This window comes from Dermacentor andersoni, chromosome 7 (assembly GCF_023375885.2).
Source record: "Dermacentor andersoni chromosome 7, qqDerAnde1_hic_scaffold, whole genome shotgun sequence".
NCBI classification, from domain to species: domain Eukaryota; kingdom Metazoa; phylum Arthropoda; class Arachnida; order Ixodida; family Ixodidae; genus Dermacentor; species Dermacentor andersoni.
Genome location: NC_092820.1, coordinates 37,051,257 through 37,076,368, shown reverse-complemented (window position 1 = coordinate 37,076,368; position 25,112 = coordinate 37,051,257). Strand labels below are relative to the sequence as shown.

At 46.4% G+C, this 25,112-nt stretch overlaps 1 protein-coding gene across 1 annotated transcript in view; it reads left to right on the top strand.

The window, feature by feature from the left end:
- Positions 1-22,390, top strand: part of LOC126535319 (uncharacterized) — a 123,854-nt gene extending 101,464 nt beyond the window's left edge. The window contains exon 4 of the mRNA XM_050182214.3: positions 21,100-22,390. Within this exon, the coding sequence (XP_050038171.1) occupies positions 21,100-21,329 (230 nt within the window). The 3' untranslated portion in view covers positions 21,330-22,390. The remainder of the gene's footprint in view (positions 1-21,099) is intronic.
- The last annotated feature ends 2,722 nt before the right edge of the window (positions 22,391-25,112 follow it).

The window sequence follows — 25,112 nt, the reverse complement described above, 5'->3', positions numbered from 1 at the left end:
ACTAGGTACATGAACAATTATTTCAATGCTTGGAAAAACGCAACATTTGATGTGATATATACAATGCTCCGTGGCAAACTGTTCCAATCTCGGACAGCTCTAACAACAAAGGAATGACGCAAGGCGTCACCCTGCAAGAAATTTCCCGGACCTTCAGACAGTGGTCAAGTCGCTTTGATATATAGTGCGGAGTCTGGATGTACCGTTCGCGCTTTATGGCACATTTAGAATAATAAATGTTGTGGAAAAATATTGATCTGACGTGCCTTCTACGGTCCTTCAGGTCTTGCCATTTAAGTTTATGTTTGCTTTCTGTCATGCTAAGCTACCGGCTGTAGTTATCAAGAAAAAATCTAACTGCCCTATTCTGGACATTTATAATTTTTTATGAGCTGAACTATATCTGCATCCCAACAAACACATCCATATTCGTTTATTGAGCGTACATGACTGAAATACAGCATTGTTTTCAGGTTACTCGGTAGGGGAGTAACATTCCGCCGCAAGAATACCAAAACTTGACTCCCTTATTTACAATATAGATAACATGCTTGTTCCATCGTAGGTCAGAAGTAAAAAAATAGGCCTAGATATTTAAATTTCTCACTAATGTTCAGAGCAAAATTATGACTTTTGTACTTATAGGGATGATTAGCGCGTTTTCTTGGGAAGGTGACATGAACAGTTTTATCTATACTAATTGACATATGCGAACGCACGCACCAGTCTGCTATAGTGTTCAAATTAGCTTGTAGGATTTGTGAATCATAAATGTCATCTACCACCCTATAAACAACACAATCGTCGGAAAGGAAATTGAGTGAAGACTGTATAGCAAATAAAATATCGTTAATATACTACAAAAACAATAGCGGTCCCAACACTGAGCCTTGGGGAACTCTCGACGCAACTGGTCATATTGTAAAGATCAGAGCAACAACATGTTTCCGCAATGGCAAATATTCGGCAATCCAATCTATTATTCTAGCATAACAAGTTATAAGATTTTCATTTGGATGCAAAGAGACTCTGTGCTACTACATCAAATGCTTTACTGAAATCTAAGAAAACGCAGTCCAAAACATACTGCTTATGAATGACCGAAGCTAAATCGTGAATAAACTCTACCAACTGTGTAATGCAGGCTGCTACATTACCATAGTTTGTGACTGCTATTCTGTCACCCTACAACTTCTTGCACTCTCTGGCGACGTAGAATCGAATCCCGGTCCTAACACCCGTTCCTGTTCTACGCAGGCATCCTGTGACATAATTACAGCATTGGAGGAAGTAAGCTCAGGTCAGGGGTCTCTTCTAAGCGAAATAAAATCAATATGAACCAAAATATTGTAGACCGATAACATGTTCGGCGACATGAAGAGGCAACTGAGAAAAATTGAAGACGATGTTTCCTCCATAACTGCACTGAAGACCGAAGTTAGTTGCATCAGGACAGTGGTCGATATAGACACAAAAGTCATTTCCGACATATGATCACAACTTGATGATTCAGAACATAGGACTCGTCCTTTCAACCTTGTGCTCTTAGGCCTAGCTAATACTGAATCGGAAACGTGACAAGAATCGGAGATGTGTTTGGGGAACATTGCACTTCTAAACATAACACCAAGTTTTACCTCTTAAATATCGAGCGCACTCATAGATTTGCCAAATACAGCACTAATAGAAACAGAAGTATAACTGGTAAATTAGCGCAGTTCAAAGTAAAACAACGTATTATTTCAAATGCTAAACAACTAAGAGGGTCCAACCACAGCGAATCTGAAGACGACTCAGCTAGCACTCGCTATGCATGTAAACAACTACTCTAGTACGGCAAGTCAAAGCAGAAACCTCTCAAACTTCGGTACGAGAAACTAGTCAAGGAGAATAGAACTACCAGGTATGATAACGCTACAAATACAGTTATATCAGCTTCATAGCTACTTCATCAGGCACTGTCAACTTCATCAGGCACTACCGCAAAACGAGATATTATCCCTGTATCATTTGTGTATACTAACATAACAAGCTTGCTGCCCAAGCGCGAAGCACTTGGTAGCCTCATCGATTCTTCTGATTGTAAGCTTCTCGAACTAACGGAAACATGGTTGAATTCAAGTGTCGACAACACAGAAGGTAATTCATTCGTCCCAAATTTGGACATTTACAGGCGGGATCGTGTAGCAAATGCAGAGGAGGTGTTCTGATAGCTGCCCATCGCAGCCTTTTTTGCTGCATTGTCGATATCACTTAACTTCTAGAGATTTTATTCGTACTGTGCTGTTCTTTGTACCTAGATATTATTATCGGTGTATGCTATCGTCTGCCCGACGCAGATGCTTCCTTCTCTATTCACTTCCACGAAATACTACAATCTGTGAAGACGTCATTTAGTCATGCGCAACTACTCCTCTTAGGTGACTTTCTCTTGACTGATATGACATTGTCCGAACCAGCCATAACGCTGTCTACGAATAAGGTCGATTGTAATATTCTTAAGACATGTCTCACCTTTGGTTTGACGCAGCTAGTGTCTACTCCAACGCGAAAAAACTAACAGTGCTCGAACATACTCGACCTTATCTTAACATCCCATCCCGACAGTGTTTCTCTGTCACACACCTACAAAACCTAAAGGATCACTCAGTACTACGTGCAGAATTATCCTGGCAACTACTTCAGAGCAAAAAAAGAAAATAACACTTCCCGGTAAAGGTATTAACAGGTATCAGTATGAGTATGGGTATGAGTATGAGTAAGGTATGAGTATTAACAGTGCACTCACTGAGTTTTACAGCTGGTACATTATTGATATCTCGAAGCGCACAGCAGACACCAACTGGACGCTTATTGAAAATAAAATGATCAAGCTGACTGAGACTTACATACCAACTATAACTTTAACCGAGCGACCTTCGTCCCCATTGTTCAACAACTGATTAAAACGACTAAGCAATAAACAGAAATGATTATTTCGCAAAGTCAAAGATTTCGATACCGTTCCTGCCTGGAAAAAATATTACACCAGAGTAAAGGCGTTTGATTCTTTGGCTGCAACAGCTAAACGCACCTTTTACTCAACAACGCTTACTAGCATGCTGCAAAACAATCCCAAACAATGCTGGAAATATATTTACCCAAATAACCGTGAGCCATTATTACTGAATGATGACGACAATAACCGTGTTCCTGACCATAAAGCATCTGAAGTACTTAAGTCTGTCTTCTCTTCCGTGTTCACTCCTGAACCCAACACTGACCTCCCAGATTGTCCTTGCCTCAACCACCCAACCATGCCTGACATTATACTTGAGGCATACGCTATCATCAAACTAATAGAATACCTCGAATTAACATAGACGGTCAGCATCGATCGAATAAATTCCAAAATGCTTAAGAACACTGCGCACATATCTAGTGTATTTATGTGCCATATCTTTCAGCAATCACTACCATCTGGAGTGGTGCCGCCACACTGGAAAATCGGTAAGGTAATTCCAGTACCAAAAACAGGATAGCCGTCATTGTGCCACAATTACCGCACAATTGCCCTCACCAGAGTTTGTTCCAAACTAATGGAGCATATTATTATTCTCATATTGTAAAGTATCTAACATCCACGAATTTTTGAAATCCTAATCAACACTGTTTTCAAAAAGGCTTGTCTTGGGAGACTCAACTACCTGTCTTCGTTAATGACATCAGCTCACGACTTGATCAAAACTTATCCATAGATCCCGTCTTCCTAGATTTACAAAAGGCTTTCGACAAGGTTCCTCATGAACAGCTCTTCTTAAACCTATCGCGTCTTAATATTAACCTGTGTGTTTTCCAATGGATACGCAACTTTCTGTCTAACCGTCAACAGTTCGTTTACGCTAATCAATGGTCGTCTAAATTATCACCCGTTATCTCCGGCGGGCCTCCAGGCACTGTCCTGGGACCACTATTGTTAATATATATTAACTATTTACCGAGAGGTTGTTCTTCGAAAATTCGTTTATTTGCTGATTATTGCATAATCGATCGTTTTATTACTAAGGACGCTGATTGTCGTGCTCTGCAGTCCGACCTTAACGTCATTGAAACTTTGTGTAATAACTGGCTAATGTCTATAACTGTCAAAAAAAAACGTCGGTACTTATATTCCACCGTCGCCAATAATTTATTTCTGCTAATTACGTTATCGCCGGTTCTAAAGTATGTGCTGTGACTTACAAGTACTCAGGTAATAAGTTGTCGAGTAACCTCGGGCGGTTCTCACACATTTGCAGCATTATCAATGATGCCAATCGTGTACTGCGTGACCTGCACTGTAATCTACGTCTTGTTCCACCTTAAGTAAAACTTCTTGCACATTTAACACTTTTTCGACCCAAACTGCAATACGCATGCTCATTGTGGGACCCATACCAATCTAACTTGGCAACAGCATTAGAATCCATACAGAATCGTGCAGCAAGGCTCATTCACTTTTACTCTTACCACACTAGCGTAACTAAACTTAAGTGATCTCTGAAGCTTCCAACCCTCGAGCGCCGCCGAAAGATAGCAATGCTGTGTCTCTTTTACAACTTTTATCACTCGCTGTTTCCCCAGAACGACATCAACCCTGTCCTTCGTACTTCATCCCGTCAGAGCTATTCAAAGGCTGTTGATCCCTCTTCAGCTCGCACCACCACTTATCTTAATTCTTTCTTCGTTCAAACAGCGAAAGACTGAAATTGTCTACCTGCTGAAGCGGCGCACTACTCCAGTCATTCACCGTTCAAGGCATTCTTTGAAAATATGACGTTGTTATGACCACCGCGCATGTAAAACCCCAAATAGAGCATTTGTGGTATGAATAAATTACGAATAAAAAACACGCCTGAAACCATTTTGGCTGTGGCTTAGGAGATTATGTTTGGTTAAATGGGCCATAACATCACTATATATTACATCCGCCATAATTTTAAAGCTTATACTAGTTTACATATAGTAGCTATGCTAGCTTATACAGCTTATACCCGTACAACGCCGGCTTCACTATCCCACTGAAAGCGCCTGCTGGCCAAATGAAGCGTATCAAATTTTTGAACTGGTTTCAAGCCTTCTTCCGTGTTTTGTATGGCATAAGCTCATATATTTCTTTCGCTTATTGCGTACAGTACGAGAATAGTCTTCAGATATAGCAACGCTCAATCCCTTGAGCTTGAATGCTTTTCCAAGTACGGCTTAGTAGGCCTTAAAAGAATTGAAGCGCATAATCATGGGTCGATTTTTTTCCTTCGCAGAATTTACCCGTGCACGTTTAATAGATAACGAAAGCAGTTCAGACTTCGCAATCCTTAGACTTATTACGAGTTCTCCAGACTAGGCTGCCGTCTCAATGACATTACAATCCGCCAAGGAATACAAAAGGAAATGGTTGCGCCTCCCACGACTTTCCAAGTCGTCCATTGTTTTAAACATACTAGTCAAAGCTTCGTAATCTTGTCGTGGCTGCTCCTTCTACCACGCACTCTCAAAAGTAATCACCAAAGGGATCAACGCGGCTCAACTGTAGTAGTTTTAATAACGATGAAAAGCTGCTCACTTAAACATTAGCGAGAGCGGAGATGTGACTCAGACAAAAAAAATATGAAAGTGTTGCGGGCTCTGCAAAGTTAGCGGGAAGAGAAAGAAAACTCCACAGTTTGCGTCACGCGCACAGAGGAGTTCCCTCGAACGTTGATAGACTATCCAAATGCTAGAACAAAGCCCTCTTTGGCAATAGCCGCGGAATAGATTCTGCTGTGTGGCCTGCTGAGAAGCACTCCAATAGCAAAGAACTGTGGTCGTCACTAGGAACTGACGTCGTTGTTGACTCAATGTTACACATTGAGTCAACATTGAGGAGCAGCGGTGGCGTAGAGGTAGAACACCCGCCTCGCATGCAAGAGGTCCGTGGTTCGAATACCGGTGCCGCGCAATTTTCCACCGGATTAAAAAAAAATCCGCGTGTTGATAAAATTCCATAAACAGGCCTGGAGTGTGGCCTGATCCCGGTGACCAGAACCGGTAACGCACTCCCTCACCAAAGCAGGATAGGCCACCCTGGTGCAGTACTTCGCCACAACCTCCCATATGAACACAACAATCAAACCCCGGCCCTCAGTCCCCAGCAGCTGCGAAGCAACTGACCACGGCGGCGGTCAGACCTGCGACGCTGCAGAGGGTGCTAAGAATCCCTGGCTCTGCACAGGCCGTCATTGGAATGTGAACCTGGCAACGCTTAACGCTAGAACGTTATCTAGCGAGGCGAGTCTAGCAGTGCTATTGGAGGAATTAGAGGGCAGTAAATGGGATATAATAGGGCTCAGTGTAATTAGAAGGCCAAAAAAAAGCATATACAGTGCTAAAAAGCGGGCACGTCCTGTGCTACCGGGGCTTAGCGGAGAGACGAGAACAAGGAGTCGGATTCCTGATTAATAACAACATAGCTTGTAACATAGAGGAATTCTATTGCATTAACGAGAGGGTGGCAAATCTTGTTGTGAAAGTTAATAAGAGGTACAAAATGAAGGTTATACAGGTCTACGCCCCTACATCCAGTCATGATGACAAGGAAGTCGAAAGCTTCTATGAAGACGTGGAATCGGCGATGGGTAAAGTCAAAACAAAATACACTATACTGATGGGCGACTTCAGTGCCAAGGTAGGCAAGAAGAAGGCTGGAGACAAGGCAGTGGGGGAATATGGCATAGTCACTAGGAATAGCAGGAGATAATATGCGGATAATGAATACCTTCTTCCGCAAGCGAGATAGCCGAAAGTGGACGTGGAGAAGCCCGAACGGCGAGACTAGAAAGGAAATAGACCTCATACTCTGTGCTAACCCAGGCATCATACAAGATGTGGACGTGCTCAACAAGGTGCGCTGCAGTGACCATAGGATCGTAAGAACTCGAATTAGCCTAGACCTGAGGAAGGAACGCAAGCAGCTGCAGCATAAGAAGTCGATCAATGAGTTAGCGGTAAGAGGGAAAATAGAGGAATTCCAGATCAAGCTACAGAACAGGTATTCGGCTTTAACTCAGGAAGAGGACCTTAGTGGTGAAGCAATGAACGACAATCTTGTGGGCATCATTAAGGAGTGTGCAACAGAAGTCGGTGGTAACTCCGTTAGACAGGATACCAGTAAGCTATCGCAGGAGACGAAAGATCTGATTAAGAAACGCCAATGTATGAAAGCCTCTAACCCTACAGCTAGAATAGAACTGGCAGAACTTTCGAAGTTAATCAACAAGCGTAAGACAGCTGACATAAGGAAGTATAATATGGATAGAATTGAACATGTTGTCAGGAAGGGAGGAAGCCTAAAAGCAGTGAAGAAGAAACTAGGAATTGGCAAGAGTCAGATGTATGCGTTAGGAGAAAAAGCCGGCACTATGATTACTAATATGGATGAGATAGTTCAAGTGGCTGAGGAGTTCTATAGAGATTTATACAGCACCAGTGGTACCCACGACGACAATCGAAGAGATAATAGTCTAGAGGAATTCGAAATCCCACAGGTAACGCCGGAAGCAGTAAAGAAAGCCTTGGGAGCTATGCAAAGGGGGAAGGCAGCTGGGGAGGATCAGGTAACAGCAGATTTGTTGAAGGATGGTGGGCAGATTGTTCTAGAGAAACTGGCCTCCCTGTATACGCAATGCCTCATGACTTCGAGCGTACCCGAATCTTGAAAAAACGCTAACATAATCCTAATCCATAAGAAAGGGGACGCCAAAGGCTTGAAATATGATAGACCGATCAGGTTACTGTCCGTTGCCTACAAAGTATTTACTAAGGCAATTGCAAATAGAATCGGAACACTTTGGACTTCCGTCAACCAAAGGACCAGGCAGGATTCCGTAAAGGCTACTCAACAATAGACTATATTAACACTATCCATCAGGTGATAGAAAAATGTGCGGAATATAACCAACCTTTATATATAGCTTTCAGTGATTACGAGAAAGCGTTTGATTCAGTCGAAACCTCAGCAGTCATGGAGGCATTGCGGAATCAGGGTGTAGACGAGCCGTATGTAAATATACTGAAATATATCTATAGCGGCTCCACAGCCACCGTAGTCCTCCATAAAGAAAGCAACAAAATCCCAATAAAGAAAGGCGTCAGGCAGGGAGATACGATCTCTCCAATGCTATTCACAGCGTGTTTACAGGAGGTATTCAGAGACCTGGATTGGGAAGAATTGGAGATAAGAGTTAATGGAGAATACCTTAGTAACTTGCGATTCGCTGATGATATTGCCTTGCTTAGTAACTCAGGGGACCAACTGCAATGCATGCTCACTGACCTGGAAAGGGAAAGCCGAAGGGTGGGTCTAAAAATTAATCTGCAGAAAACTAAAGTAATGTTTAACAGTCTCGGAAGAGTACAGCAGTTTACAATAGGTAGTGAGGCACTGGAAGTGGTAAGGGAATACATCTACTTAGGACGGGTAGTGACTGCGGATCCGGATCATGAGACTGAAATAATTAGAAGAATAAGAATGGGCTGGGGTGCGTTTGGGAGGCATTTTCAGATCATGAACAGCAGCTTCCCATTATTCCTCAAGAGAAAAGTGTGTAACCGCTGCGTCTTACAAGTATTCACGTATGGGGCAGAAACCTGGAGGCTTACTAAGAGAGTTCTACTTGAGGGACGACGCAACGACCTATGGAGAGAAGAATGATAGGTGTAACGTTAAGGGATAAGAAAAGAGCAGATTGGGTGAGGGAACAAACGCGAGTTAATGATATCTTAGTTGAAATCAAAAAAAAAGAAATGGGCATGGGCAGGACACGTAATGAGGAGGGAACATAACCGATGGTCATTAAGAGTTACGGAATGAATTCCAATGGAAGAGAAGCGTAGCAGAAGGCGGCAGAAAGTTAGGTGGGCGGACGAGGTTAAGAAGTTTGCAGGGACAACATGGCCACAATTAGTACATGACCGGGGTAGTTGGGGAAGTATGGGAGAGGCCTTTGCCCTGCAGTGGTTATAACCAGGCTGATGATGATCATACACAGAGGTCAGCAACGAATATTTATATTCTGTAAACGCTCGATGAACATTGTCGTAGTTCTGTGACAAGTTCCACCGCTGGAGCTTAAAAGATCGTGACATATTGGGGTTAACTACTGCGAAGTGCACAGCGGGCATAGGGGGATGCCGTAGGGAAGGGCTAAAGAATATGTTCACCCACCTAGGTCTCTTTATGAGATATCTGAACACGTGTGTGAAAGAGATTTCGCCATCCATTTCATCCGTAAAGTGTCTGTTGAAGACGGAAAACTATTTGACGGCGTCGTGCTCAGCAGGACAATGCCAAAGCGCGGGTTCATTTCGATGTGCAAAAGTATGTCAATGCGGAGAGAGGGGAAGGGAGACAAAGGGGAGGAAAGACAGGAACATTATCCAGTGTAAGTACTGGCTGGCTACCCTGTGCTCGGGAAAGGGCTAAAGGGAATAAAAGGAGAAAGAAGAAGAGGGGAAAGAAGGAAACCGGAAAATTCACACAGTGACGCGATATAACGTGCTACAACACTCAAAGACGGCCGCCCAATTCTAAGGCCTTGAGTGTCGAAGCCCGTCTAGATTATTGTCCTAGAGCTTTTTCCTGTGTAAAGGGCGATTGTCCAGTTTTTCGAGCGCGGTCACGAGCCCTTTTCATGGCACTTTGTAATGGGGACACTCTTAAAGGAGGTGGTCAATCGTCTCCTCACAGCCGCAGGTGTTGCAATTATGGCTGTCAGCCATTTCAATGCGGAATGAATAGGAGTTTGTGAATACCACGCCGAGCCACAGGCGGCACAGAAGTGTTGCCTCCACTCGTGGTATCCCTTTGGTAGACGGAGTTGCAGACGTGGGTCCAATCTGTGGAGACGTGCGTTCGAGAATTCACTGGTGTTCCAGGATTCTGCTTAAGCTCGCGGGCGAGTAAGCGAAGACTTGTGGCAGCACCTGTTCGTGACAGCGGTATTGGTATAACAAGGCCACCATCGTGGGCCGATTGGGTGGCGTCATCCGCACTGTGATTTCCCGAAATTCCGAAGTGACCTGGTATCCACTGGTAGATGATGTTTCGTCCCTTGTTGATTGCGTGATGGTGGAGTAGTCGGATGTCTGCGACTAGTTGCACATTTGGTCCGTGATTGACAGGGGACATCAGACACTGCAGAGCTGCCTTCGAGTCACAAAAGATGGACCATGAATGTGATGATTTGTGACTAATAAACTCCAGAGCAGCACGGATAGCTGCGACTTCTGCAGCCCTCGATGATGTAACGTGAGACGTATTGAACTTGAGGGTGACAGACTCTGCGGGAATTACCACAGTTCCAGTTGAACTTTTAGAGGAGGCAGAACCATCCGTGTAAACGTGGATGCGTTCTTTGTGCTTGCCATGCAGGAATGAAACGACGGTTTGTTTGAGGGCGAAAGATGACGTGTCCGCCTTCTTTTTGATACCGGGAACAACAAGAAGATCCTGGAGTGGGTGGAGGCACAACAGTAGTTGAGATAGTCGTGCTGCAGGCGTGAAGTTTGACGGTAAAGTTCCATGGTTGGCGGCAATAATCCTGCTAAACTCTGAACGAGGTCGAGCGGCAAGAAGGGAGGCCAGGTGATGCGATGGAAGTCGGGCGAAGTGCCTGATATGCATCCTTAAAGCGTCCACATGAAGATACCTATTCATGGGGTGGTCATAGGTGATGGCTATTGTTGCTGCAGTGGATGCACATCTGGAAAGACCAAGGCAAATTCTCAGAGCTTGAGCTTGTACAGACTGGGGGGGGGGGGGGGGGGTAAGCTATAGGTAAGCTATAGCGCAGGGGACCGAGGAACAGTGCGTTATAGAGTTGGAACATTGCACTGACAGACGCACCCCAGGAGTTTCCCGCAAGAAGTCTGGGCACGTGGGTTATCATGACTAATTTGCTTTTTAGGTAGGAAATATGAGGATTCCAGGAGAGGTCTCGGTCTATTATAACACCTAGAAAGCGGTGCGTCTTCTCGTAGGCAATTGGCTGTCCATTAATTCTGACAACGTATGGTTTCATTGCTTTCCGCATGAAAGCGACCATAGAGCACTTCTCGGAGGGCACCTCCAGACCTCGCGCTCGGAGATAACCTGATGTTAGTGCGACCGCTTTTTGAAGTCTGGCGCACACCTGGGGACGCGTCGCTCCTGATGACAAAATGCACATATCGTCTGCATAGATCGACACATGGACGTATTAGGGTAAGGTATGAAGCAGGTCGATAAACACAAGGTTAGAGTGGGGACCAAGACTCCGCCTTGTGGTACGCTACGGTAGGTGTTGTGTTGTGATGACGCACCATCCTCTGTTTGCACAAAGAGTGACCTGTCCTTCAAGAAGCCGAATATCCATCGAAAATCAAGGCCGCCTAGGCCGACATCGCCCAAGGCCTGCAGGATGGCTCGATGAGTTACGTTGTCATAAGCGCCTTTAACATCGAGGGACATCTACACTGACAGCCTCCTTAGGCTTTTTTCGTGCTTTATAGAAGAGACAAGATCTATGACGTTGTCTACAGAAGAGCGTCCGCGTCGAAAGCCGAGCATAACGTCAGGGTTTAACTTGTAGTGTTCTAGATACCACTCTAAACGCGTCAGCTGCATCCTACAAGGATATGGCAGGATAAGGGGTATGCAAAATTCTGCATGAACGGCTCCACACGCTTTGTAACGAGGAGTATATTACAGCATCGCTGTTTGCAAGCCCATCTTCCACTTAATGAAGCCTTGAGTGGAAGGTCTGACATGTCGTGCAGGATGATCTATTTGTGCGGAAAAGCTCAATTACAGTATTTGAATTATCACGTATTGGGGTCTGTGATTTCACCTTTCTACCCGCAGCAGTAACGGAGGCTAGGATGATGCGCTGCTGGGGTCGAGGTCGCAGCTGCAGTGTCTATCGTGGGGGGCTCATTTAGATGGAGGCGACATGCAAAAAATTTATGCGTACTTATGCTTAGATACGTGTATAAGAGATTCGTGTCTTAAACATATTAACGAGTCTTCCACCACGGCGTGCTTCATGATCAGATCGGTGTTTTAGGACGGAAAACCACAGAACTTATAATTTCGACTTATCGTCGGTGACCGGCCAAGGTTTACTGTCCATATATATGAGTGAATATGGTTACGATTCATTATTTATTGCTAGCAACACAAAACCAAAATCGGCAAAACCCAGCTCACTACGACTATCGAGTGTAATGCGTTTAGCGTCGAATCAATATGTGCATTGCCAGCGTCGAAACGTATTCGAGGCGTGTATTGGTTTGCGACTGCTATTTCGCGCTTCCTTAAGGACACCCGGCGGCATGCATGGCTTGTTGGTGCGTGCGGACGCTGAGAAAGGTGACGTGCGGCAGCCGGGCTCCTCTCTCGCCCTTCTATCTGGAGACGCTGCGCCATCTTGCACGCGGCCGAGAAATCCGCGCTTGGTCTCGCAGACGGTATGCGAGGCGCGGCATTGCGTGCAAACGCTATTTGTACCGTCGATTGTCGCACACACAATGGTGACTCAGGTTGGCGAGAAGAGGCTCACTGGAAAGCGGCAGATACCCAGTACATTCATGACGTAGTTCGCTAAACGTTGGCATAAAAAATGTTCATTGAAAGGTGGTGGAGCATGCTAAGCACGGGAATGCAATCCTCAAGGTTTCCTTGTGACTGGGTTTTGATTACACTTAGCTCAAGAGAAATTTAAGGGAGAGTCTTTTTTGTTGTTGTTTTACGGTGGCGCACGCGTACCTGTAAATGGTTATGCACTGACCCAGTATTGCATCGAAGATGTTCTCCTGCAGTGAAGTATTGTAGGAACCTCAGCGCTGACGCCCGTTGTTGCAATCGGGTCGCAAGCCCCAAGGGTAGCGTGGGCCTGGCGGCCTGGGGCACAACTGGAAGCATCCGAAGGTCCCGGCAAAGCATGAGTCGACTGGTAACAGAACAACTTGTTTATTCTAGCATCGCAAAAGAACGGGCGGTCAGGTTGACCGAAGTGGACAGACGGGAGAGCACGTTACTCAACAGAAGAAATCGGAGCCTCTCTCTTGGCGTCCGGGGGCAGCTGCTCTTATACTCTCGGGGTTGAGGGCAAGAGGGAACGCCTGATGGAGGCGCACGTGACGCGCGGCACGGACAGGCTGAGAGACACGTTGGGACGAGTGTAGTGACGCATCCGCCGGCCCGGCGCCGGTCAGACCTCCTCGCTTCACACTTGGGGAGCTCCTCTCCCCGGCTACCGCGCTTTGACAAGCGTGGGCACGAACATGCACACACACACACACGCACACTTGAAGACACGTAGCACTGAAACATGCCTGGACGCGCTTGGCGGGGAGGCGTATCGGTGGCGCTGAACGGGCCAAAATGTCCGCCGCTTTGAACGAAGCCCCGGCGTCCGTTGCATCCGCGCCGGCTATACCGCGCGTCGTAGGCGAAACGTAACAGACCGCCCCGCCGGGGGAAGGAGATCCCGATGGTCAGGGGACTGCATCCGCTGTCCGGAGGGATGTCGCTCGATGATGCTCATAACCGAAGTCGGGCGTCCTTCGGCGTTTCTTGAGCGCAGCGCACAGAGAAGGCCTCGTTCTCTCGTTCAGGTTCACCCAGGACACTGCAAAGTGACTTCGGGAGAGTTGCCATTTTTCTCTCGTTCCCAGCAAGCGTTAGAACTACGCCGAAACTCAACCGCTCAGTCAGCAAGCACGGCACAACCCTCACTAAGCCCTGCCAGGTTCTTTCCCCTTTTATACTACTGCCTAGTTCCTTACAGTAGTTTAGAAGCATTCAGAACGCGTCCACAAATTGGAAAATTGCACTAGAAAGCACGTCATCACTTTGAAACACTACACAAAAGCAATATGTTAAAAATCCTGCCTCAGGAAGAAAAACATCAGTAACAATCAACTTTGAGGCCGATTCCTACGTTAGGGGCTTCGACTTAAGCCATCGGCGTTACCGTTGAGACTCCCCTTTTTGTAACACACCTCAAAGGAACGTTGTTGCAAAGCGAGGCTCCAGCGCAGGAGGCGGCCATTTGTGGAAGAGATGGTCTGCAGCCATTGGAGAGGGCAGTGATCCGTCTCGAAGCATGCGAAGCGGAGATCGCAGCGAGCGACCGTACACTAGCTCAGCTGGCGAAAACCCCGTAGCCGCATGCGGCGCGGTCCTCAATGCAAACATCACCCCAGGCAGACACAGCTCCCAGTCAGTTTGCTCAAACCACAATGCTCTCAACACGCGCTTCATGACGGAGTGGAGCTTCTCAACGGAATTCGACTGTGGGTGGTACACTGAGCTGTGTAACAGCTTTACCCCGCACCTTTCAAGAAAGGCTGTCGTCAAAGCGCTCGTAAACACAGTGGCCTGATCTGACTGGATTTCCGCAGGAAAACCTAGTCGCGCAAATATGGACAGTAGTGCATTGACTATCTCAACTGAGCTGAGTTCTTTAAGCGGCACTGCTTCAGGGAACTTTGTCGCTGGGCAGATAAAAGTCAAAATGTGTCTGTACCCCGTGGCTGTTACCGGCAGAGGTCCCACTGTATCAATAACGAGCCGTCTAAAAGGCTCCGTAATGATAGGTACCAACTTCAACGGCGCCCTCAATTTATCCCCTGGTTTGCCCGCCCGCTGACAGGTGTCACATGTCCTCACAAAGTGGTCTGCGTCCCGAAAACACCCTGGCCAATAGTACTCTTGCAAGAGACGGTCCTTAGTTTTCTTAACTCCTAGGTGTCCGGACCACGAACCTCCATGCGACAAGCGCAACAGATCCTGACGGTAGCACTGAGGCACGATCAGCTGATTGAACTCCACTCCCCTGCGGTCTAGATACTTCCGGTGCAGGACCCCACCTCTTTCCACAAAGCGAGCATTTTTCTTGGCGATACCTTCCTTGACAATGCAGCGTATGTTTTCTAGGCTGCCATCCTTTCTTTGCTCGGCTATCAAAGCCGACCGGCTGACTTTTAGCAATCTATTAAGTCCGTCTGACGTAGGCGCGATGAGCAAATCTGCAGATAGCTCTTCTAACTTTCTCGTGTCGGGCATTTCCTCTCCAGTATCTGGTGCCTTTAACGTTACAGGCTCAATTTTATTCAGTTCGGGCGTGCTCTGAATATCAGCTTGCTGCGCCTCTGATCCTTTCTCATTGTTCGACAACGTCGGCCCCGCAACTACCGCCTTTGCAGCGAGCTCCCGAATCTTTGATCTGGTTAAGGCCTGAACGCTAGCCTCACCAAACAAAAGCCCCTTCTCGCGCAGGAGGTGATCGGACCTGTTCGAAAATAGGTACGGGTACTGAGGGGGCAGCATAGATGACACTGCGGCCTCCGTCTCAAGCGCTCCGAAAGGTCCTTCAATAAGCACTTTTGCTACGGGCAGACACACGCTATGAGCTTCCACGGCTTGCTTGATCCATGCGCACTCGCCCGTGAACATATCGGGTTCTACGTAGGAGGGGTGAACTACATCCATTGTAGCTGCGGAATCGCGAAGCACTCGGCACTCTTTCCCGTTCACGAGGAGGTCTCGCATGTAAGGCTCGAGAAGCTTCATGTTCTCGTCAGTGCTGCATAATGACAAAAACACGACTTTTGTTTTTGTTTCTGGACACTGCGCCGAAAAGTGACCCGGCTTCTGACACGTATAACACACGCCCACTTGCCTCGTCTCGAACCGCTTTCTGCGTTCGGCTTCGGCTGCCGCCGTCTCCTTACGTTCGGTCGGACTGCTTTCACTCGCATCCGCACTACGTGTGTACCCCCTTGCTCTCATGGGTGTGAACTTCGGCCTCTCAAACTTGGAGCCAAATTCACCCTTTTGACCGTCCTTAGCTCCGCGAGCCCGACGCGTCACAAACTCCTCGGCTAGCTCAGCGGCTCTAGCCACCGTACTAACGTCTCGCCTATCCAAGACCCAGTACCGCACGTTCTCAGGTAGCCGACTATAAAACTGTTCCAGCCCGAAACACTGCAGAACTTTCTCGTGGTCACCAAACGCTTTCTCTTCTTTGAGCCACTCCTGCATGTTTGACATAAGCCTGTAGGCAAACTCTGTATATGACTCGCTTCTGCCTTTCTCATTTTCCCGAAACTTCCGACGGAAAGCCTCCGCTGACAGCCTGTACTTTTTTAGCAGACTCGATTTCACTTGGTCGAAATCCTCTGCCTCCTCTCTCTTCAAGCGAGCGACTACGTCGGCCGCCTCGCCGGGTAACAAAGTGAGCAAGCGCTGTGGCCACGTTTCCCGAGAGAACCCCTGCTTCTCGCACGTTCGCTCAAAGTTAACCAGGAACAAACCAATGTCCTCTCCAAGCTTAAACGGCCGCATCAGGTCAGTCATTTTGAACGATACTCGTTCTCCTGCACCGTGTGCCTCACTTCCATTACGAGCGCGTTCCATCTCTACCTCGAGACGCTTCATTTCCAAAGCGTGTTGACGGTCGCGCTCTTCTTTTTCTTTCTCTTTTTGTTCTTTAAGTTCGCACTCCTGTCTCTCTTTTTGCTCTTTAAGTTCGCGCTCCTGTCTTTTTGCCCGCTCCTCAATGGTCTCAAGGCATTCCGACAGCTCGTCATCCTCAGCTTCTAACTCAAGAATAGCCCTTAGCAGTTCTGGTTTTCTGAGTTTGTCTGAGACATCCAGACCCAACTCTTTTGCAAGCTCCAGCAATTTCGGTTTGCGCACCGACTTCAAATCCATGGCTGCTCTGAATGCTGCTTTCTCTACTGCCTACTATTGTCTTGCCGCAAACTAACCCGGCAGCAACGACAACCACAATTACCAGCTCTGTTTCTGACACTAACAAAAGCCTGGCAAAACTCAGAAGAAGAAAGTCCCGCACTCACCAAACCTCGCAGCCAAGAATTCAGCGCAGTCGTTCCGCTGCAGGTAACCAGTCATCACACAGGGCTCGTTGCACTGCTCCCGAATGGTCGTTGTGCTGCTCAGCATACAGTCAACTGCATATCTTCGCTGCTGGCCTCCGTTGTCGCGATCTCACCGCTGGCAGACAGTTGTTGTAATCTCAGCGCTGACGCCCGTTGTTGCAATCGGGTCGCAAGCCCCAAGGGTAGCGTGGGCCTGGCGGCCTGGGGCACAACTGGAAGCATCCGAAGGTCCCGGCAAAGCATGAGTCGACTGGTAACAGAACAACTTGTTTATTCTAGCATCGCAAAAGAGCGGGCGGTCAGGTCGACCGAAGTGAAGAGACGGGAGAGCACGTTACTCAACAGAAGAAATCGGAGCCTCTCTCTTGGCGTCCGGGGGCAGCTGCGCTTACACTCTCGGAGTTGAGGGCAAGAGGGAACGTCTGATGGAGGCGCACGTGACGCGCGTCCCGGACAGGCTGAGAGACACGTTGGGACGAGTGTAGTGACGCATCCGCCGGCCCGGCGCCGGTCAGACCTCCTCGCTTCACACTTGGGGAGCTCCTCTCCCCGGCTGCCGCGCTTTGACAAGCGTGGGCACGAACATGCACACACACACACACGCACACTTGAAGACACGTAGCACTGAAACATGCCTGGACGCGCTTGGCGGGGAGGCGTATCGGTGGCGCTGAACGGGCCAAAATGTCCGCCGCTTTGAACGAAGCCCCGGCGTCCGTTGCATCCGCGCCGGCTATACCGCGCGTCGTAGGCGAAACGTAACAGTATGGACTAAGCGGCACATACACTGTGCTCCAAGTGGGCGTCAAAGACTTCCGTTCGGCAGCCGCACATATCTACTTCCGCATGTACAGCGACCCATGTCACTGCCAAGGAAGTTCGTTGAGCAGCGGCTCATATATACACATTTCGGGGTACTCAGCCGCGCAACTTGGTCCGACAGTTAGTTTTCAACCCCGTTTCCTCAGCACAGCAGCCCCATGTGCTACCAATTTGACCACGGATTACCCAGTGAGCCAGGTGTGCGGCAAAACAATTGTATGCAAACATTCATACATGGAAGCGTAGATCGATCGGTAGCTAGCCTCTGGATAACTTGCGATGTACCAAAATAATGGTAATGAATTACAGCAAAGAAATTACAAAATGTTCCGTCCTCCCGGAGTGCGCCTTCTGTATCCCGTATGGCCATCTACACGCTATTTGCCACTGAGGTCGCATCCTACTAATCAAGCCACGCTGTTACAATGCAAAAGTAGTTCCGAACTTAGCCGCACACATTCTGCGGTTGCCCTGGTTATTGTATGAAACCACCTTTCCCGCACGCCAGCATTTTATCAAAAGACAGATATCAAACTCATAAACGAACATACAGAACTGTTCCAGAGTAAAACAGGCGGCAGAAAATTTTGTCAGATGTCAGATGTTTGTGACATTCCTGCGCTCGTGTATCTCAGCCCTTCCGCTTGTTGGTGGATGAGATCACGCGTATATGTGTAGCGCATGCCAGGGAATTGAGTGATATAAATGGCTGGTCCGCTGCATTTTCAAATGGTTTGGATAATTGCTTATTTGTTTTGGTGCTGGGTCACTATGAGGGAGCGCTATAGGAGTTGTTTTGGGTAAAAGCACAAATCAAATGAGGCTTTGCAAGGTGATAAGGGTGTGGCTGCTTCTGAAATCAGAGAGGCGCATTGCGAGATTCGAAATGAAGGAACAATAAGGAAAATGGGTGAGAGTTTTAGGCTAAAATGCGTAAGTGTCGTTTCCCCAAAGCGGGTACACAGAATCGAGGTAAATGTCAAGAACGTTGGCGACCAAGCACAGGATAATTGAAACTGTAGATGGACAACCACAGGTAATAAAAAAAGTAAAAGAAACCAATACGGATATGTTAAGGAGGGACACAAGAAAGACCATGGAGATTGAAAATAATGGCAAGTATGAAATCAAGAGAAAAAATTTGCGCACCCAAATGTTAGTGCCTTGCTATTTGAGCTGCCTGCCTTCGGACAAAAACATATCCGAGAAAATATGCTGCACCGGATGAGGCATGTGTGTGCGGCCAAAAGAAATCTGAGAAACGGTTAGGCCTGTCGCAATGGAATGCCAAGATATTGACCCAGCGAGACCGATAGTGAGTGTCTACCTTCCAGAATCGTTGGGAATCAAAGAACATAGAGAGAATAACTGGTCAGCAGTTGCGCTAAATAAGAGACGATTAGACTATTCGTGAAAAAAAAGGAATGGAAGAGAGATAGAGAACCGGAGTCACTGCAAGCGTACGCAATGGTATATTATGGTGCAAGACGCTTTGAATACAAAACATACGATCGACATAACATAGGGAAAGGCTTGATGAAAATAAAAGCTATAAAATCTGAAGAAAGAATCAAGCAGGCTAGGTGAGCAGTTGCCGCTGCTCTGTTTCAAAGGTGACGCGATTTTGATCTGTATTGATTAATCAACAATAAAATTTATCGAAGTATTTGAACTTGCGAAACAGGAATGTTTGTGTAGGAGACACTAATCTTGTGCACTACGTGCAATCGAAATAATACACTATGAAAAATGCCATAGCATTTCGACGAGATGAAGAAGTTATGCTTTGGGTAGGGTGGTAGGATTTTTTTGAATATCGTCGCAGGATATCACCCGATCATGAACCCTCAATATACTCAGCGGCTTGCGTTCATGTGTAAATTTGACTCAGGTTGCATGGTCACAAAAAGCGCTATAGCCAGTTGCATGATGTCTCAATTTTTTCTGGATACAACAAATTGCGAAATAAATTACCTCTTTTTGCCCGTGTAATATATGGCACTAAATCTTGAAGAACAACTTTCGCTCTTTCACTCTCCCGCAAAACTGCGGTCAGGATGGTAATAAATTTTTGTTTAGCCACAGAGGCAAGTGTAGGTAAAGAAATTGCTTTGTGAAATTACGTAAAACATGAATGAAATATTCATCTGAAATTAGATAAAAAGGGCAGAACTGAAAACAGAAGAAAATTGTGTTACTAATATTGTAATACTTTCCTTGTTCTGATTTTTTCACAAAATGCTTTTGTTATCATTGTATGACAGCCTACAGAATCGCTATGAACTGAGTAATCTATTTTGATTGAAACAGATTTCATGAACACAGAATTGCACAGATGCTATGCTAGCGGTTTTAAGATCGCAAGATTGCGTGTGCCTTCTAGGGCGTCTTCTTCCAACACCGTATTTGCAATGCTGGCGTTAAACTTTGTAAATAAAATGTGAATTCGTTTCGGTCAAAACATTGAACAGGTTGCAACTTCTCCTCAACATTGTAGTGTCCGTCGTGGTGAAAGAACGAATAGCGAAGAAGACATGTTAAGTTTGGTAAAATGCTCTTTAAAAGTATGTTTTCTTCACAATAGTTTAGTTATATATCAAGAAAAGATGCGGCCACTGTGCCATATAGACGAGGCAACTACAGAGGCAGGAACACATAGTTCATTAAAGCAGCAGGTATGCGCATTTATTTGCATTGCAGAGCTGTATAGTTTGCTTTAACAAGTCATAGACACGTCCGTTGATGGACTGAAGACATAGAGTACGCTGTAACGTTGTCACGCGGGCGCAAAGTATCGTCACGCCATGGCTAACGACTGTACTCTACGCGCCCATCATTGGAAGCATGCAATATTTCTTTTCTGCATAGAATATAAATTTGGATTTTCCTTCCGATGGAGAAGTGGAGAAGGCACAGAGTTTGCGCTCTAGGTAAATTTGCACAACATACAGACCAGATAATAATACAGGATGCGCCCTTCCCCAGGCAATACCTACATCTGCTTCTGTTCGCTTTAAAGGAGGTTCGACAATGTATGCAATTTTGTCAGAAGCGTAATAATCGTAAGCCGCACCACCTACATATTGCACAAAGCACTCTTCTAAGTTAATCAATTTTGCTGCATGGGAACGTAAGATGTAAAGTACTGAACCACCGTTGGTTGGCCTGCATTGAACTTGAATGTTCACTGCGATAAGAACGAGAACAATAGAGATGCCCGAAGGGACAGCGCTGTGCAATACTGATACTTTTTGTTCCCTGTTTATTCTTTGCTGTAGAATTTCCACGTGAGCGATAAATTTACCCAGAAATGCCCGCGCCTTTCTGCGTGTCCAGGAGGCCGTCACCAGGCCACTCAGCGCGTGGCCCCGGAAGACGCCCTGCTGCACCACTACCGCATATGCGAGTTCGGTGGCTTCGACTGCGTCAAGCAACCCTCCACAGTGGACCGATCGGCGCTGCGCTTCAACACGTCACTTCTCGAGCGCGTGGACAGTGTGTGCGCGCAGGCTTTTCCGGACGGTGGACGCTGCCCCAAAGCTCCAGGCCTGGGAAGCCCCTGGTGACTGCGGAAGTAGTGGAAACCTCTCTCTCATCGCGAAGCAGTAACGGGTGCACGCATAGCGTGTTTTGCATGTACGAACAGTTGCACAATACAAGACGATGCGTGGTGTAGAGCAGCTTCCTTATGAAGCAGTGTTTGGACATGTAGTGCGGTAACTAACGCTGTATAAAAGCACGCAGTCTATAACTGTCCTTAAAGGTGGGATAGCCCCGTCACTGTTACACGCACAGGAAATGGGTGCTTCGTCGGTCTGACTTCCTTGGTTGTTCTGTTTCTACAGCTTCAGGATGAAAACAGAGTTTTATTTAGCGAGAGTGAACTGCACCACTTCAATTGAGGTTTTCCCACTGAAGACGTTGTTCATCTGCGATTCAGCGATTACTGGAAAATTAGTGAGCGATGGTCACGTTGGCGTATGCTTATAGTGTAAACGGTGAACAGTTACAGAGAAGCTTTTAGTAGCAACACTTGTTAGTTGTACGTCGCCTTGGTTGACGCCAGTAATTGGCAGCCACACTTAGAACTTAAAGTAATGTAAAAAGGCCACATATATGTGTAAGAAAGAGTGACGTCTACAGGTGGAGGCTTCAAGGGTACAACAGTGATCATACAGGGAAGACAGCTGTCGTTGTGGAAACGAGGCCTCCAGAGATATTTGTGGTTTGACAACTGTTATTCTTGTACTTATCTTGCTTACTTAAAGCAATCATGAAAAATATTGGGCTTCTCTTTCCGACCCCTTCATCAGTGCCTGCATATTTTATTTAACCTCAAAGTTAGTTGGGTGTGGCGCACGAGAGCAAAACGGTATTTGTTCGTGTAGTTGGAGCGTGCTGACAGGCTGAAGCGTCATAACTTTGCGAGAGGACGACAGAAAAAAAAAAAAGAAACGAGAACGAGATAGTGTCTGGTAAGCCGATGTTGACTGTCTGATTTTACAGGCGTGGATTTGCAGTAGCCATTTTCTTGAAGACCTGCGCTGCTGATGTAGTATACTGCCGCTCGTGTTGCCTATTGTTCACGAGAGAATAATGCACCAATAAAGACAGCACAAAAGCGATAGCGCAATGGCAGTGTGTCTTTCTTATTTTCTGACGTTATTTTGATCCTCATAGTATATACAACTGAACTGCTATTCGAGTTGAGGATCGCGCGCCAAGCAATAAAGAAATGCGTTCTCCGGGGCTCAAAACGCGTCTCAGTTATTTGCAATACACAATAAATGAGAAGCTTCTCACGGAACTTTCATATTTGTGCTCTTTAGTGCAGCGCAAGTTAAACTTTAAAAAATGAAAGGCGCTCTAAAGCAGTGTTCACACAAGATAGAGATCCGATTCTGCGCTGCCACGGGAGCGTACCAGGTGACGGCGGCGTCATGCCATCGTGAGGTGGCACAGCCGCGCGGGAACAGGGGAGCGTTTATTTCCGAACTACGACACTCCCCGATGACCAGGGAGGGAGAAGCGCCCAGTGTTAGCGCGTGCTCGGGGGCGGCGCGCCCCCTTGCTGTTCGTCGTGGAGAGAGGGTAGGCGAGGCCGAAAACGACGTCATTCATCATCTCTCCCTTTGTCCCCAGGAGGAGTCCCCTGTGTTCAGACCTCTATTAGCAATGAGATATTCCTATTTCTGAGCATTCGCTCATAACCTAAAAAAGGAATGTTCAGAGGAAGATAGGAACCAACACCGCCTGTACGAGGGCTGCCTCAGTCCGGAGCTATCGTTTCCACAAGGCGACTTTACGACGGCGCCGTGTTGGAAGTTTGCCTACAGACTGAGAAATTATTCTAACGCTGTTAATCGCTTAATAATTATTGGTAATCTCTGTCTACGTGTGCGATCCTAAATATGAAAGTTCCAAAACCAAGACTTTATCTCAAGAACTGATGCGCTCATGCGCAATGAAGAAAGAAAAACAAACTTCCAAGAAGCTTTTCGATGCTTACCTTGTGAACGACTTGTAAGCACACTGGTTCCATTTTTTTATTTGTGTATCTGTGTGTACAATCGTGCGGTGCCCTTCCTTTACCGCAACCTTTTTGGTTGATGTCCCACGATCGGGTTTTGTTATTGTTTAGTGCATAATCGTCGTCGTCCGCTGTTGGGTACTTTCCAGCTTTAATTTCAATAACGAGGAAGCTCATTCTGGAGATCGCCAAATTCCCTGTAATGTGACAGCGTTAAACCATTTCAGGAAACAGTAAGTGCATAAACGCAGCGTTTCACTAGCATGTGGCGTCGTGTGGTTTTGTAATACAAGTGCAACACCACTACCATATCGATGGCGTTCATGTATTGGGTGGGACCTATGTTGGAAAAATAGCCTGATTCATAGCTGATGAATGTGTTGTGGAGAAGTTCAATTTCATTCTTAGACCACGATTTGTATTCAACCTTGAGTGGGGGTGCTGCTCGCGGGCAAAGCACAACGCTGACCTAATCTGTTCCGTCTCACTCTCATGCTGCCATACGTGTTAACTCTCTGTGGCGCGACCTGTAAACACACCTAGCAAGAGCTCACATATTACGTGAGAATAAGAGTGCGCTAGAAGAACAGGCATTTTCTCTTTCACTGGACATTGCTTGTATACTTTCAGATCAAGGTCTCAACCCTGACAACGAGCGCACAGCTCACGAAAGCGAAAGTTTATATATAAGCTGTTCTGGAGCGGTAATTTACTAGAACAACATTTTCACTTCACTGCGAAGTAGAGTGAATAAACAAAATTGAGGATTATGACACCATTAATTATTCAATTACTTTTCTCCTGGAGAACCTAAATGGTCCCCCATGGTTAAATTGGAAACATTGCTAACACAAATACTTCGCAACATACCAAGAATAAATATTTATTTCTAGACGTCAGGACTGGCGCCTGTCAGGAGGCTGGCAACCAACATTTACCATCTCTAGTTAAGCTGCAAATCAAATATAAACGGCTGGAGGACAACGGACGCGACCCTCAGGCGTGCTAGCTTTTGCAATAATGTAGGTGAATGGCATAGAAAGGTGCTCTTTCTCGTTATTCTCCTGTCGTGACTGTCGCTTCACAGCGCGGTCTTCATTTATCTTTATTTTGTACCTCGGCACTTGTGTACGGGTGCGCTGCTGTTTCCTGCATCATCGATCATTTTAGGCAAAGTGCAGCAGTTCACAGTAAGCGCAGCGGCTACTGGCATATGTTTAGAAGACCAACTACAGTAGCCCCTCGCCCCCCCCCCCCCCCCGCCCCCGCAATGGCCACCACAAGGAAATAAAACTTCACCACACGGGGATGTGTGGCAAAACCACCTGGATAGAGATAACGATGTGCGCTAGGCGAATTTTCAATCATTACACGAATTGTTGTTCCTGTGAATTTCAGTAACATTCTTTCCATCGGGGAATATGCAGTAGTATTTACCCACAGGCAGGCCTGCATGGCCGTTTGTGAATATGCCGATGACAAATGAGGATATTATGCTATTTTTAACGATAAAATTTAATCCTTCAAACAATGACGATCAAATTGAAAAGAAATTTATTACCGCCAAATTTCCAACCATAAGTAATCAGAAGTTTTCTTTTTTTAAATGTGTATTGAACAATAACCTGCTTCCAAAACGATTGTGAAATGTTCATGTTGCGCAGTTCTACTTTCCTTGTTAAATTTTAATTTCCTATTATATGTACCCACGGGACAATCTCCTACAGTTCACTTGTTGTTGTTGTTGTTGCTGTTGTTATTACTCTGCACAAGTGGTGCATGGATACTGTGAGGAATTGGCAGAAAAATGGTCTCGAGT